The following is a 15,486-nucleotide window of genomic DNA, read 5'->3' as shown; positions in this document are numbered from 1 at the left end:
GCAAGTCTGCTGGCCTAAGACTCCATTCAAGTGAGTTCCATACCTGAGCCTATTGGGAGGAGTAGGAGTGTGTGTGTGTGTGTGTGTGTGTGTGTGTGTGTGTGTGTGTGTGTCTATTGGGAGGAGTAGGAGTGTGTGTGTGTGTGTGTGTGTGTGTGTGTGTGTGTGTGTCTAAAAGAGGCATGTGTCTGCACTAGCTCTCCTGGGTGCAAAAAAACTAGAAACAAAATGTGGACCATGACATTTAACAAATGGACAAAAAGAAGCAAGTCAGCAGCTGGAACGGCTGGGGAAGAAGTCAGAAAGTCAATCAGGAACAAGGAAAGGAAGGTGGATCACGTGTCAATACAATTCGCTGAGTCAGCTGAACAAAACAGCAGGGAGAGGAGCTCTCTGGGGCTGTGTTCTGAGCGTGGATTCAGAGGAGAGTATTGACGGAAGTATTAATGCACCATGCTCATGGCTGGAGATGTGCACATGCGCCTGGGTCACAACCAGGGAAAGTGTGGTATTTAAATAGGTTCCGAGTTACAGGAACTGTCACTGTTCAAAGTTCACTCCCTCCGAGTGCCACCATGTCAGTGACTGCAGCACATGAAAACAACACAAGATACAGAGCCAAAGCGAGTCCTCTCATAAGTGACATTGCTTACAACTGGTGCTCACGCTCCTTAGGGCTGTACCAGGGACAAGTGTCCATGGACTACTCTGCCCTCTGTGGGGCTGCCACACAGTGAACAAAGTACATTCTTCAGCAAAAGGCGGCAAATACTGGCACACATGTTGGTACAGGACAATGTGAAGGTCTGGGAAGATTAGATATAGTCCCTGTGCCCAGCCCTACACTGCAGAGGGATCCGACACGCAAATGCCTATGCAATGAAGTGGCCACACGGAGACACATAACTGTGTACGCCCACACGGTTCCTGCCCCTTCACCACCCTATCCTGGACCACCCTGTGCACCCCTAGAGCACACAGCTTTACCTGAGGAGGAGCAGCCTGTCCTTTTCAGATGGGTGATCATCCAGCCACTGGGAGAAGCGAGCATGAGACCATTCTGCCCTCTGCAGGGTTGCAACACAGAAACGAAAGCATTCTCAGCAAATGGTGGCAAATACTGGCACAAAAAGCACTGAGGACTGAGGGTAAAATGATCTTCACACTTCCTGAAGAAAGTACAAAAGGTGGCACAGGGCTTCATGCACCTGATTACCAAAAACCCTTAAGATCTGCTGACAGGGGCCCCAAAACTAAATACATAAATAAACAAACAAATAATTAAACAGGCCTCCATCAACAGATCATTATGAATATAAATTATTTCTGTCATTTCTGTTTTGTTTGATGATAGTTTTTTTTGTTTGTTTGTTTGTTTGTTTTTTTTGCTTGTTTCTTTGTTTGGAAACAGGGTTTTATGTAGACCAGGCTGGCCTTGAACTCACAGGGATCATGTGCCTCTGCCTCCAGAGCACTGGGATTAAAGGTGTGTACCACTATGTAGGACCCAGCCTGATGGTGATGACTTTTAAGACAGGGTCTCATTCTGTACTTCAGGCAGACAAGGAACTCATGGCAATCCTCCAGCCTCAGCTTCCTGAATGCTAAGACTACAGGCAGAGGACACTGGTCAGTTGAGACTTTTATAAAGGGCTAATTCTGGACTCAAGAGGTAAATTTTAGACTGCTTGCCAAGAAAACACATGCAGACACCAGAGCTTTCTTCCATCTCTGCTCACTTTCAGAGAGCCATGGAGACTCACTAAAGCTGGAGGGAGCCAGCAGCCCACTCCGAGAGGACACTCACTCACACACTGCCTGAGAAGCCCCCTCACTTCATTACCTGGAAGGGGGATTTCAGCTCAGCTGGTGCTCTTGTGAACAGAAACTGAATGATGATGCTGAATGGTATAATGTCTCCCACTGCGGGGCTGTCGGCCACATGTTCACTTGTCTGGAAGAGCAGGGGCCTAGAAGGAGAAGCAGAGGTAATTCATGTGCTTCGGCACGGGAAGAGGAGAGCCAGGAGGAAATCACTCTGCTGGAATAGTCTTCCTAGCCTGTTCTTTCTTTCTTTCTTTTTTTTTTTTTTTCTTGAGACATGGTTTCTCTGTGTAGCCCTGGAACCTGCTCTGTAGACTATGCTGGAACTCAGAGATCCACCTGCCTCTGCCTCCCAAGATGGAGATTAAAGGCAAAGGCGTGCATCACCACCTCCAGCCCTAGATAGGTGTTTGAAGCCCCATTTAAAAAAAAATAAACCCTTCAGTCCCAAAGCCTGATCTGCCTTTAAGCTCCTCCCTCAGCGCTTATCAACGGCCGATGTTACTTCACTGACAGCCAAGTTTCCTCCAGGGAAATTTAATTAACAGGCTAAAACCAACAGCACGAAGCAGAACACCCACGCTGGTGTAAGGACCAATCCTTAGCCTGACTGATCCTTGAAGGTTTCACTCTATCTAAATCCCTTCTTTGGACTATAATCTAATATGAATGAACTCAGCCATTTCTTTCTAAATGGCGCTTATGTCTTTGATATAGTTATTACTTTGCTGATTAGCCCAGCAATTTTTGCTACTTTCCTTCTCTAGTTCCGAGTCTCACTCCCACAATTTCATTGGAGTATCTGAAGGCCAATCTACTCCACTACCAACTCCTGAGTGCTCTGTGCCAACATCTGGGGAGGCAGGATGTGTTCTCTGCGGCTCTGAGTTCTTATGCATACGAGCTAGTGAGTCTCTGTTGGCTCTAGAGGCTTACCTGAAACAGCCAGCCCGCAGCCACACGTCTTGGCAGATCAGACAGATGACTGGTAAGAGCCATGGAGCACAGCCCCGTATTCTGGTCTCTTTCCTCAGCCGTCTTAACTATGCCAATGTGTGAAGGCAGCAAGCCTGTGTGAGACAGTACGATCCCTTCCTTCTTTCACTAAGGAGCATTTATATTAAGAGCCAGGTGAGTGTTCTTGTTGGATCCAAAATATTAGCGAAACTTCCTTTTAGGAATAATCCTACAAATACAACCTACCCTACCTGAAAAATTGTTTGCATCTGAACTGCTTATGATGGGTAGCAACTTGATACATTGTAGAATCACCAGTGAAGGAGCGAGCATCATCGAGGGACTGTGTGGACTGAGTTGGCCTGTGGGCATTTGTGTCAGAGTTTCCTGGGTTAATTGAGAGGAAGAACACACTATTTGTAGGCAGCAACACTTCACAGAAGGGTCCTGGAAGGGCAGCCTGCACTAGCTTGTAGGCACCGTTCATCCCTCTCCACTGTGGGTGTGATGAGACTACTTCAAGTTCCTGTCACCTTAGCTGTCCTGCAGTGATGGAGTATAAACGGGAACTGTGAACCAAGCCCATCCTCTCCAAGTTGCTTTTGTCCTGGTGTCTGATCACAGTAAAAGGAAACTATGGCACTGACTCATCAAGTAACATTGTTTTATTATTGAGGATTTTAATTATTGGGAAATAGTGTTCATTTTTGTTGTCTGTTACCAGAAAGCCAGGAACCTAATTCTTCCCGTGGCCACACTGAGAATTTGCTACATTACTCGGAAAATGTTCAAAGCCAAATTCATTTCAGTGTTCCCTGCAGAAGAAGGCAGGCCCTCAGTGCAATGCTGGGGTGGCTCTCACTTGCCAGGAGGCAGTCCTGAGTCCTCCCCGGGAGTCCTCCTCTGTGTAGATGATACTGTCTTCACTACTAGGTCAACGCTGCTAGTTTGTTTCAATAAGGAAAGCGTTGCAATCCTCCACAGAACGGCTCGTGTCTAAGCATCACAGTTATGCCAGGCACATAGAAAGCTTTCAGACTTGAGGTCAGCAGGAGGCCTCAGGCTTCACTATCACAAAGTCACAACTAGTAAACTGCTCACAGGTTACAGCCCAACGAAAACTCAACTCTTAGAAACAGGCCTGGGCCACACACAGATCAGATGACAGAACTATAGAGGAACTACCCTAGAAAGCTGCCACTGCCCTAAGAGACTACAGCCTTCCTCCTGCTCTGGCCCAGCACCAGATGGAAAACTGCCTGTACCCACAGGTTCCAAGGACAGAACAAGAAGCAGACATCCAGCTCTCCCAGCACTCATGGCCAACTGCACTCTGTTCACCAGAGCGCCACAGGGCTGGGCTCTGGAGTCAAGGAGAAACAGGAAGTAGCGGCCTGAGCTGCCAGTGTAGCGGTCTGAGTGGCAGCTGTGCTCCAGATAGCAATGGTGCCTAATCAGACACCAGCCAATGACAGCCTAATGGCAAAAGACCTGTGCCACGTTTAACTTGGCTTCTGTCTCTATAGAGAACAATCTGCCTAGCCAAAAATCTCAGTCAGAATCCAGGCCGGAGATGTGAGTCAAAATCTATAGAGTAGAGGTTCTCAACCTGTGTGTGGAAACCCCTTAGGGGCGGGGAGGGTCACACAACCCAGATATTTACATTACAATTCATAACAGTAGCAAAATTACAGCTATGAAGTAGCAACAACAATTAATCTTATGGTTGGAGTCACCACAACATGAGGAACTGTATCAAAGGGCTGCAGCATTAGGAAGACTGAGTGCACAGGAGCTAAACTTGCTTTTATGACCCAGGTGTACAAATAGTGCTCCCACCTAGCTTAGTGCTCATTCCAAGGCCCTGCTGCCAGTCCCAAAGTAGCTCTCTGCAACGTCACAGGCCCAGCACAGGAATTTCTCTAGCTCACAGCCAAGGCAGTGTGAGCGCACATGCAGGTTCCTGTGACTCTGGAGCAGGGCGGCATTTTTTGGAGCTGGAGTCACAGGCGGTTATGAGCCATCTAGAGTGGGTGCTGGGAACTGAACTCGGGTCCTTTGGGTGACCTACAAACATTCTTAACCACTGAATCTCTAACCTCAGATTCAAGGCTTTTTTTCACTTTTTCTATACAGAAAGATCATTTCATTATTAAATATAATTTGGATTTTTAAAACTTTTTTATTTTTAAATTGGCAAAGACTTATGTTAAATATTTCAAAAGGCATTCCATTTGGAGATACCTCTATTTTAAATTCAAACTCTTAAAAAAAAAGCCAGCAGTTTTCTTGCTAAAGAAATGGAAAAGAATTTTAACTTGATCCAATCAATCTGATTACTATGGTTTTTTAAATTTTTTTGTTTTTTTGTTTTTTCCAATTTTTCGAGACAGGGTTTCTCTGTGTAGCCCTGGCTATCCTGGAACTCACTCTGTAGACCAGGCTGACCTCGAACTCAGAAATCCGCCTGCCTCTGCCCCCAAGTGCTGGGATTAAAGGCGTGCGCCACCACACCCGGCTGATTACTATGTTTCTTCTAATATTAAAATGTTAAGATACAGATTAAAGGCTCTGAAAGTCCTGTGACAGACTTAGATCTCTCATTACGTTAAAGTAACTCTGACCTAATTTATTCTTTCCAGGAAATAAACCAAAAAAATTGGGCTCTTTTAATCCAAATTATAAAACAACAAAAAAACAACAACAACAAAAGAATCCAAACTAAGTCCCTAATAACAGCCATCATGGTACTGTGTATTTAAGAACTCTATGTTTCCTAGGCTAGGATGCTAACTCATTCAGTAAAATGCTTGTCATGCAAGCATGATGGTTGGAGTTCAGATCCCTAAAACATGTATAGATGCCTGGTCTGGTGGTACATGCTTATTACCCAACTCTTGGAAGTCAGAGACCAGTGTGTATGCCTGAAGCTACTTTGCTAGCTAGATGAATTAAATCTGTGAACCCTGGCATTGGGCTAATACATTATCTCCAAAGATAATGTGGACAGAATCTCAAGAATCTCAAGAAATTTAGTTAGCATCAGCCTCTGGCGTCCACACACATATGCCCAAATGTACACACACACACACACACACACACACACACACACACACACACACACACTGTCTTAGCTATGTTTTTAATGCTGTCATAAGACAACATAGCCAAGGCAATTGATAGAAGGCTTTATCTGGGCTCTCAGTTCCAGAGCAACAGAGCAGGTGACCATCACGCCAGGAAGCACAGCAGGAAGAAGGCAGGCCTGGCACTGGGGCAGAGCCTGTGCGCTCACATCTTGAGACCCAGTAGGAAGCAGAGAGAGCTAACTGGAAATAGCATGGCCTTTCGAAACTTCAAAGCCCACTCTTACTGACATGTCTCCTTCAACAAGGCCATGCCTCCTAACCCTTCCCAAACAGTTCCAAAAATGGAAGAACAAAATGTAACACTCTGGACATCAACAAAACTGTCATAACAAATAAAAATAATTGTAGATGAGCAACATTATCTATGTAGTTTTAAAATGCCCTTTCTAGTTGATTAAAAATGCCCCTTCACTCATCTGTTGCCTTTAAATCCTCAGGCCACAGTGTGTTGTTTACTGTGCTGACATTAGGTGCGCTATTCCTAAGTTTACACAGCACATGTATCTCAGATACTGAGGCTGAAAATACTTTAGGCCTGGTTCATGGCAGCTGGAAGAGTAGGTGATGTTTAACCATTCCTGCTCCTGGTGACTGAAATAGCACAGAGCGATAGTCAGTCTTTGTATGCACAAAAGGTGATTGCTTGGCTAACAGAAGGAACTGTGAACTCATGTCTTTAGAAAAAGAAAAAAGTCAAATACATCTTAAATGCTACACATGGCTGAGGAATGGGTGACATGGCTGTGACTGTGCAGAGCTATGATGACGAGGGTGGTGATCAGTCTTGGGCTCCCTTCAGCCTCTCAACAGCCATCTCTTGCCTACACCTCCATGTGGGACCCAATAGCCTCATGACTATCAAATCAATCCTTTGCATCAACAGAAGGTCAAGATGGCAGCAGATAATCTCTGAGTCCAATAACAAAGAGTTCCTGGCTCTGTTCCAACCCACCCTAATGTGTCGAACAATGTATTAACCATGCTTTGATTTATAATTTTATAAAAACTTTGTGAAATTAACACCATTTTAGAACATGGAATTTGGGGCAACATGGCACTGTGTTCCTGGACAACAGCTGGTTATATTTGATTCTCTCATTATCTTTGAAAATGAATTTTAAAAACTCCTACAGATGAAGACCAAACATAACATTGTCAAGTATTACCAGCAAACCTCAGTAAACATGAGAAACCAGTGACTTGAAAGACAGTGTTTAAAATATCAAATTACAGGAGCAAAAGAAAACAGGAATGACAAGGAATAAAGAAAGCTGACAGGAGTCGGGAAAGCCCAAGAAGGGCACCAGGGTAGGTGAAATAGAAGTGGACAGAGGGAAGAAAGACTGTTTCAGGAAGCAGTAGGTGAAGCGGCCCCACGTTCCATACCAGCCTCTAGGTACAGAGACCAAGTGCCAGCCTGTCAAACCCAACCCAAAGAGATGTTCACCGAGACACAAACAGGAAGGGAGCTAAAAGCAAAGACAAGTTCAGGGACAAGCCCCAGGAGGTTCTCAGGCCCTCAGGAAGCAGTGCTAAGAGCAACCTTCCTCTTCAGTCTCTACAGCTGCCTCAAGTCCTTCTGATCTGGAGAACTAGACAGCTGAGTTTGTTTTATCTTCAGCTTCAGGAAATTTAAAGCCAAATATAAAATTTATCTAGGAAGTTAATTTAATAGTTTATATGTGTTTTTCACAATTATCCTTTAGGATATTTTCACTGCAAGCTACAAAAGATACAGGGAAAGACAGCAAGGAAGGTTAGGAGAGATGGAGGGAGGCAGGGAGGGAGCATCCAGGCACACATGCATGGGGCGAGCTGTGTCCAGGAGTCCTGGCACAGAGATGGAGGGTGAGATCATCAGAAAGCAGCCTGGTAAACACGGCCTGCTTAGTCAGTCAGTCATCTAGCCCTGTGGAGCTCTAAGCCACTCACGCTGGTCTTTCTGACAGGACCAGTCTCTGTAGTGGTCACTAACAGAGGTGTCTAAGGAGCCCTCCGTGCAGCTGCACTCAGTGTCACTCACATGTCACCTCCTGTCAGGGAACACAACCTGAGCCCTCCCTGTTCCTGACTCCAGATGGAACCTGAAGCACCAGCAAGTTAAAAAAAAAAAGCCACCACCTGAAGTACTTTCCAAAACAAAAGAAAATTAATTAAGGTGCTATGAAAAGCAGAAATTCTACACTGTCATTCTTAGAGATTATTCTAAATATAGCAGCACTTCCAAGGTTCCATATTCTAGCCAGAAGGCAGAGTTAATTAGTCAAGTATTAGGTCCCCTAGAAAAAAATGTCTATTTCTAGTTCTAGAAAGTCACATTTAACTGAGTCATGGCTGCCCAGCTGTCAGCTTTCAGACAGACTTAGGCTAAGGCTAATCACGAAATGCAGGACAACAGAGGCCCTGCTGCTCCTGACCCCACACTCAGGACCAGTGCTGGTCTCTTCCATGCTACTCGCCACCAAACCTATCCCTCCCCAGTTCTGAGAAAAAGCCTGAGAAGGCAGCAAGGCCCCGAGCTTAGAAACTCGCATAGAGACCAAAGTCCGAGAGAGGAAAGGGGACTCCGCTGACAGTCCTGTCTGCATGCAGCCAGCCATCTTCCTCACACAGGGCAGAGACTGTCTGAAGCCTGCAGGAAGTGAGGCTCTCTACAAGACATTTTAGGGGTCATGAGGGCTGCAGAAGAGAATGAGGCAGGAGGCTAATGACTTGGGGTAGACAAGGTCTCAAGAAGGATTCCTGTTTGGAGTTTACTGTCTCTCACCACAGACCATGCAGAAGAGAAGGAGTTCCGCGGGGGAGCTCTTTTGCTCTCCTGGGAGCCATATTGGAATCATTGGGAAGCAGAAGCCAGAAACATGAAGTCTTTCAATGGCAGGAATTTGCCACCAATCTCTTAAAATTTCTGGTAATTTCCTAGATAATGTGTTTCTGGACCAATCAGAGTGAAAAACAAACAGGTACTGTACTTGTGAAATAAGACCCAGGCTATTGTTAAACAGGTGTGGATAGCTCTCTTGTGAGTATTACAGCTTAGAGCCCAGGAGCACAGGGCCTGGCTGTTATTCAGTGCCCGGGTGCACACCCATGAGCGGGTCAGCTGCATCACAGACTAGCTGTAGTTTTAGGCTTTGTTTCTTAGGAGCTTCTGCTTTGACTTCTACAGTGACTTCTGCACCAGCCACTGAATGAATATCGGTTTCTTTTTCAGCACATCTTGGCCAACATTGGTTATCCTGATGGCAGTTATTCTTCCTTGGGTGAGATGGACTTCCAAAACAGTTTTTTGTTTGTTTGTTTGTTTGTTTGTTTGTTTGTTTCGAGACAGGGTTTCTCTGTGTAGCTCTGGCTGTCCTAGAACTCACTTTGTAGACCAGGCTGGCCTCAAACTCAGAAATCCGCTTGCCTCTGCCTCCCAAGTGCTGGGATCAAAGGCGTCTGCCACCACGCCCGGCTCCAAAACAGTTTTAATTAAAACTGTTTTAATGGCTGAGGGTGTTGAACACCTTTTCAAATACTAACTGGGAATTTATACTGATTCCTTTGAGATTAGTCTGTTCAGCAGATTAACCCACTTACCGATTGGACAATTTTGCTGGTGTTTATTTTTGTCCTTCTTTATATATCCTAGATATCAGTTTGCTGTCCAGACTATAGCTGGCAAAGACCCTTCTTTGTTCTATTTAGTGTGTGTCTGCACACATACACATGCCAGTAGCCATTAGAGGCTATGGCACTGGCCACTGACCTGACATGCCCCCTGTGGATCACAGGCACTGAACTCAGGATCTCAGGCTGTCCCCTCACCAGCCCTGCTTGCTTAGTTTTGGCTCTCTTCACCATTATTTCCTTTGCTTTGCAGAAGCACCCCTCTCTCTGTTTCTGTCTCTCTTTCTCTGTCTCTCTCAATTTCAATCTTTCCCTCTCTCACTCCCTTCTTTAACTTTTTTCTTTCACCTTTCTTTCTTTTCTTTTCCTTTTGTTTTCTCTTTTTTGAGAGAGGGGTTTCTGTGTACCCCTGGCTATCCTCAAACTCAGAGATCCACCTGCTTATGCCTCCCAAAGCATGCGCAACCACACTCAGCTTAAGCTTCCTAATTTCATGTAGAACCACTTGTCACCTTTTGCGAGTCCCTGTGCTGCTGGAGTCCTTCTCAGAACCTCTTTCTAAACTCTTGAGATCTCCCGTGCGGCTGTTTTGACCGCTTGAGTATTTTCAGGATGTTTTCCACCAGTATTTCAAACTTCTTATGTCAACATCTTTGATCCACTTTAAATTGATTTTTGTTTCTCTCTTCTATATATAGAAACCCCTGTTCCATTTGTTTTTTGTTTTTTTACATTAACTGTTTACTTAAAAAAAATGATCGATGCTGTCTTTTTCTCTAACACATGTCTCAGATACATATGTCAAAGACTAGGTGGCAGGAAATGGAACTGTGATTTGTCTACATTTTCTTTTTGCTAGTATCATACAGGTCTGTCCCTTTAACTCGTTAATATAGTCTGACACACAGGCTCCAGTATTATTCTTTCTGATTCAGATTGCTTTGGCTATTTAGAATTGTTATGCTTCCGTGTCAATTTTAATTATTTTCTATAGTTCTGTGAAGAACATTACCAGGATTTTGATTAGGATTACACTGACTACAGCAGCCACGTGACAACATGAGTGCTATACATCATGACAACATGAGTGCTATACATCATGACAACATGAGTGCTATACATCATGACAACATGAGTGCTATACATCATGACAACATGAGTGCTATACATCATGACAACATGAGTGCTATACATCATGACAACATGAGTGCTATACATCATGACAACATGAGTGCTATACATCAGTCAGCAGAGAGTGCTTTCCCTCCAATGCCCTCAGTGTCCCCAGCACCTTACGCGTTTGCTGCAGGGGTCCTTACTGCTTCAGGTGGCTTAGTTTCCAGGCCTTTTATCCATCTGCTTTATGGCAAATGGGATTTTCCCATTATTCCTTTCTTAGAAAGTTTGTTGTTATATATAGAAAAAGATGATATTTTTGTACGTTGTTATTTTGCTTAAGTGTGCATTAGGTTTCATGGTTTCCTAATCAAATCTTTAGAATCTTTTAAATATAAGGTCATATCATCTAAAAATAGGGATACTTTCCATTTTTCCTTTATTATTTGTGTCCCTTGTTAAGACAGAGCACTATACTGAATAGGAGGAGAGAGTGGGCACCCTGGCGCATCACTGACTTCAGAGGAATTGCTTTCAGTTTTTTCCTGTTTGATCTAGCATGTGTAGCCTTCATTATCCTGAGATATGTTCCCTCTATTCTTGCTTTCTTCATTACAGGATTCTACACTTTGTCAAGGGCCTCAACTCAAACTTATATTTGAGTTGATCATGCAGTTTATATACAGAAGTTTATCTCTGTATTGTATGACATTTATTGATTTTCATCCTTGGTTGAAACCAGAAGGTTATAAGGTTTTTCTTTTACGTGAATGGGTGTTTTAAGCTTTCTAATTTCATGTAGACCCACTTGTCATCTTTTGAGATTCCCTGTGCAATAGGGAATATGTCTACTTGGGGTAGACAAGGTCTCAAGAAGGATTCCTGTTTGGAGTTTACTGTCTCTCACCACAGACCATGCAGAAGAGAAGGAGTTCCACGGGGGAGCTCTTTTGCTCTCCTGGGAGCCATATTGGAGTCACTGGGAAGCAGTCTTTCAGTGGCAGGAATTTGCCACCAATCTCTTAAAATTTCTGGTAATTTCCTAGATAATACAGACAAATATTCTAATGTGTTTCTGGACCAATCAGAGTGAAAAACAAACAGGTACATGCAGTTTTTGTATTTATCAAGGAGTCTGACTACAGTTGTCATGTTTTGTCTTTACCTAGTTTTGGTTTCAGGATAATGATGCTTACTCGGTGGAGTGGGTTTGGTAGTTTGCCTCCTCTTTCCAATTGTACAACAGTCTGACCAGTACAGGTCTTAGCTCATCCCAAGAGGGTTTTTAGTTAGTATTGGCAGTGACCTCATCTGGTCCTGGGCTCTTCATTGGAAGACTTGTTCTTCTTTGCTTCACTGACTGCTATGTGTCTGTTTGAGTTATTACAGTACTTGGTTTAGTTTTAGCAGGCCCCATCTCTAGGAATTCATCCATGTCTAGACTCTTCTCTGGTCTTTGTGAAACCAGTTCTCAGAGTGCTCCCCATCCTGGGCACCTCACTGAGCCTAGAATAAACATCCTTTTCATATCCAGTTTTATGATCCTTGGGTCCTTTCTTTTTCTGGTTACTATCCAAAGAACCAACTCTGTCTGACTGGTTCATATGTTACTCTTAGTGCCTGTTTCATTAATTCCTGCCCTGATCTTGAATGCTGCTCTTGGGTTTGGCTGGCTCTTGTTTCTAACACTTTGAAGTATCCTGTTGGGCTTATTTATTTGAGATCTTGCTGATTTTTGCTATAAGCATTAAAGCTCTAAGCTTCTCATCAGAGCTACTTTAGTGGCAGTCAAAGGTTCTGGGAAATTGTACATTTGCTTTCGCTGGATTCTAGTACCTTTAAATGTCCTACCTATTCTTCAGCTATCCCATTGGTCCTTCAAGCATGCACTGACAGGGGACTGGCACAATGGCTCAGTGGGTAATGGAACTTCCTGCCAAGCCTGATCGCCTCTGTTTATTCCCTGAAATCCACAGTGGTGAGAAGCAGCTCCTACAAGCGCTCTTCTACCCTTTTGTTTGTTTGATTTTGGTTTTTCGAGACAGGGTTTCTCTGTATAGCCCTGGCTGTCCTGGAACTCACTCTGTAGATCAGGCTGGCCTCGAACTCAGAAATCCACCTGCCTCGGCCTCCCAAGTGCTGGGATTAAAGGGTTCTTCTACTCTTAACACACATACTACAGCACACGTGAGCACACCTGAAATACTTAAATGTTATATAGTGTGTATGGCTGAGTGTATGCATGCCTATGTACACATGCACTTGAACACACACACACACACACACACACACACACACACACACACACGGACAGTGAGGTGGTTCAGTGGGTAAAGGTACTTCCCCTTTAAGTCTGGAGACCTGAATACAAGCCCTGGAACCCATGTTAAGTTGGAATGAGAAAACAGACTCTATAAATTATCTTCTGACTTCCATATGTTTGCCAAATTACATATGTCTGAGCACACACAGCAATAATAATAAAAAATTTAAAAGAGTGTATTCTCAGTTTTCACATATCTGTATATTTTCTCAGTTTTCACATATACAAGAAAATATACATATTTCATGTATATTTTCTATAGTTACTGTTGCTATTGGTTTCTGGTTATAGTAACTATAATTTGATAAGATATGGTAAACTGTTTTAATTCTTTCATATTTGCCAAGACTTGTTTTCTGGCCTGTTTTAAGAGATTTCTGGAGTCACATAGCAGATCATAGATTTTGAGTCTGCTGGATGGGTTATTCTGCAAATGCCTGCTATGGCCGCTTGACCTGTAGTATAGCTTAAGTCTGAAGTTTTGTAGTTGTTCTTGTTGGTCTTCAGTTTAAATGACTTATGAAAAATTCGGGCCTTGAGTCATTCATTATCACTGAGGCAGGACCCATCTGACCTTCTAAAGATTTATTTTTTATTTATATGAGTACATTGCAGCTGTCTTCAGGCACACCAGAAGAGGGCATCGGATCCCATTAGAGATGGCTGTGAGCCACCATGTGGTTGCTGGGAACTGAACTCAGGACCTCTGGCAGAATAGTCAGTGCTCTTAACCTCTGAGCCATCTCCCCAGCCCCCATCTACGCCCATCAGTGTTTGTTTTTATGAAACTGAGAGCATGCTGAGATCATGTTACGTCCTATTCTAAGTCACTTCATACTGTGTAAAAGTATAATGGTTTGTCAGGTTGTACCTTGCCCTGACAGACTTCATTTTACAAACAGATTTGACTCACATTTTAAGGATGGAAGATAATTACATGCAGCAGGTGGACTCACCAACACCACCATCTGTCCAACACACCCACAGCACAGACAGATGACTTATGCCTAGCAGGAGAAATGGTGTTAACCTACAAAGATATGGGGGTGAACTGAGATAGCAGGGCACAAGAGTACATTAAAATCATATCAGTAAGACCATGCCCAAGAATGGATCAGACACGCCAGACCAAGAGAGGGTGTAACTCCTTCTCTTGAACCCCATAAAATAGAACATTCCTAGCATGGTCATGGCAGAGGCCTGCACAAACTTGTCATTTGTTACCTGGAATATGCATAGGATACAGGTGGAGAAGACCCAATCACCCCTCAGCTCAGTCCTCCATGTTGACATGGCCCACTGCTATCGACTCAGGCATATGCATGTCCCTCGGACTTAGCCCCTGCTCCTGCTACACACTGGGCTCTGCTCTTGTGACTCTGCAGCTGGCTCTTTCAAGGCCTGATCTTTACAGCAGCAATAGCTTCTTCCCCAAGGCTAGTTTGGATTTGTTATCTAATCAATATATTAATCTTATCTATAAACACTTACGCATCTTATCTCTATACATTTCAATCCACCCATTCCTGAAAAGTTCCTATAGTATTACTGTATAGCCTCTTTACCTTGTATAGGTTCTGCAAATCACATATATGTGTAGCTCTATATAGATACATTTATTGTATCCTGTGTGTTCTGATATAAGAGTTAATATTAACAATTAAGATTTGAGTTAGTCTTAGTAATTAAGACTGGAATAAAAGAGCCTGCATTCACCTCAGCCAGTCTGCTAAGGTGTAGGAAGACAGCTAAGGTAGGAAGACAGCTAAGGTAGGAAGACAGCTAAGGTAGGAAGACTGCTAAGGTAGGAAGACAGCTAAGGTAGGAAGACAGCTAAGGTAGGAAGACAGCTAAGGCAGGAAGACAGCTAAGGTAGGAAGACTGGCAAACTGATGCAAGTAGTAGTGTACTGTTACTCAATAAACTCTTACACTATGGAAAAACACATGCTCCTCCATTTTTCTGGAATACAGTACTCATGATAGAGTTCCTACATTTGGCACAATATATAGTTATGATTGTTATATCTTCTTGATGAATTATTTCCTTTATTAATATAGACGTGGTCTTCTTTACCTGGTGAGATATAGCAGCACTTGTATGGTCAATAGATCAGGGCCTTAGAAAGGTGGTGTCAATCAATCTCCCTGAAAGGAAAGCCAGCACAAAGCAGCATCTATCTTAGTTACTGCTCGCTCCCCTCTTCCTGAGCCTGGAGCTCTCTCGCCCTCTCTCCCTCCCTATCTAAAAGCTCCAGCATAGCACAGCCCCAGTTCCTCACTGTTTTCACTGATCTAATAAACTAAGATAAAGAAGGTTCCAGCAATGCAGGCTGCAGACTTCAGAAGGAAACTGTCCCTTCAGGGGTAAGGTGATGGGGCCTGCTGGAAGGCAGGCTCTGTATTTTAGAACCAGTGTCTCTGGGCTTTTCTCTGTCAGCTCGCAGATCTACACGGGCATCCAAACTGACAATGAAGAGTCAGAGTCTTCAGGCATCTGGTGCTC

At 43.8% G+C, this 15,486-nt stretch overlaps 1 protein-coding gene across 7 annotated transcripts in view; it reads right to left on the bottom strand.

The window, feature by feature from the left end:
• Positions 1-15,486, bottom strand: part of Cog5 (component of oligomeric golgi complex 5) — a 282,812-nt gene that overhangs the window by 16,010 nt on the left and 251,316 nt on the right. For all 7 annotated transcript variants that reach the window (XM_011243868.3, XM_006515084.4, XM_006515083.2 and 4 more), the window contains 2 exons: positions 1,844-1,970; positions 988-1,067 (listed from right to left, as the gene is read on the bottom strand). In XM_011243868.3, the coding sequence (XP_011242170.1) occupies positions 988-1,067; positions 1,844-1,970 (207 nt within the window). The remainder of the gene's footprint in view (positions 1-987; positions 1,068-1,843; positions 1,971-15,486) is intronic.

The sequence above is a fragment of the Mus musculus genome, chromosome 12, assembly GCF_000001635.26.
Source record: "Mus musculus strain C57BL/6J chromosome 12, GRCm38.p6 C57BL/6J".
In the NCBI taxonomy this organism is placed as follows: Eukaryota; Metazoa; Chordata; class Mammalia; order Rodentia; family Muridae; genus Mus; species Mus musculus.
Note: the sequence above shows the minus strand (reverse complement) of the source record. Positions and strands in the feature narration are given on the sequence as shown.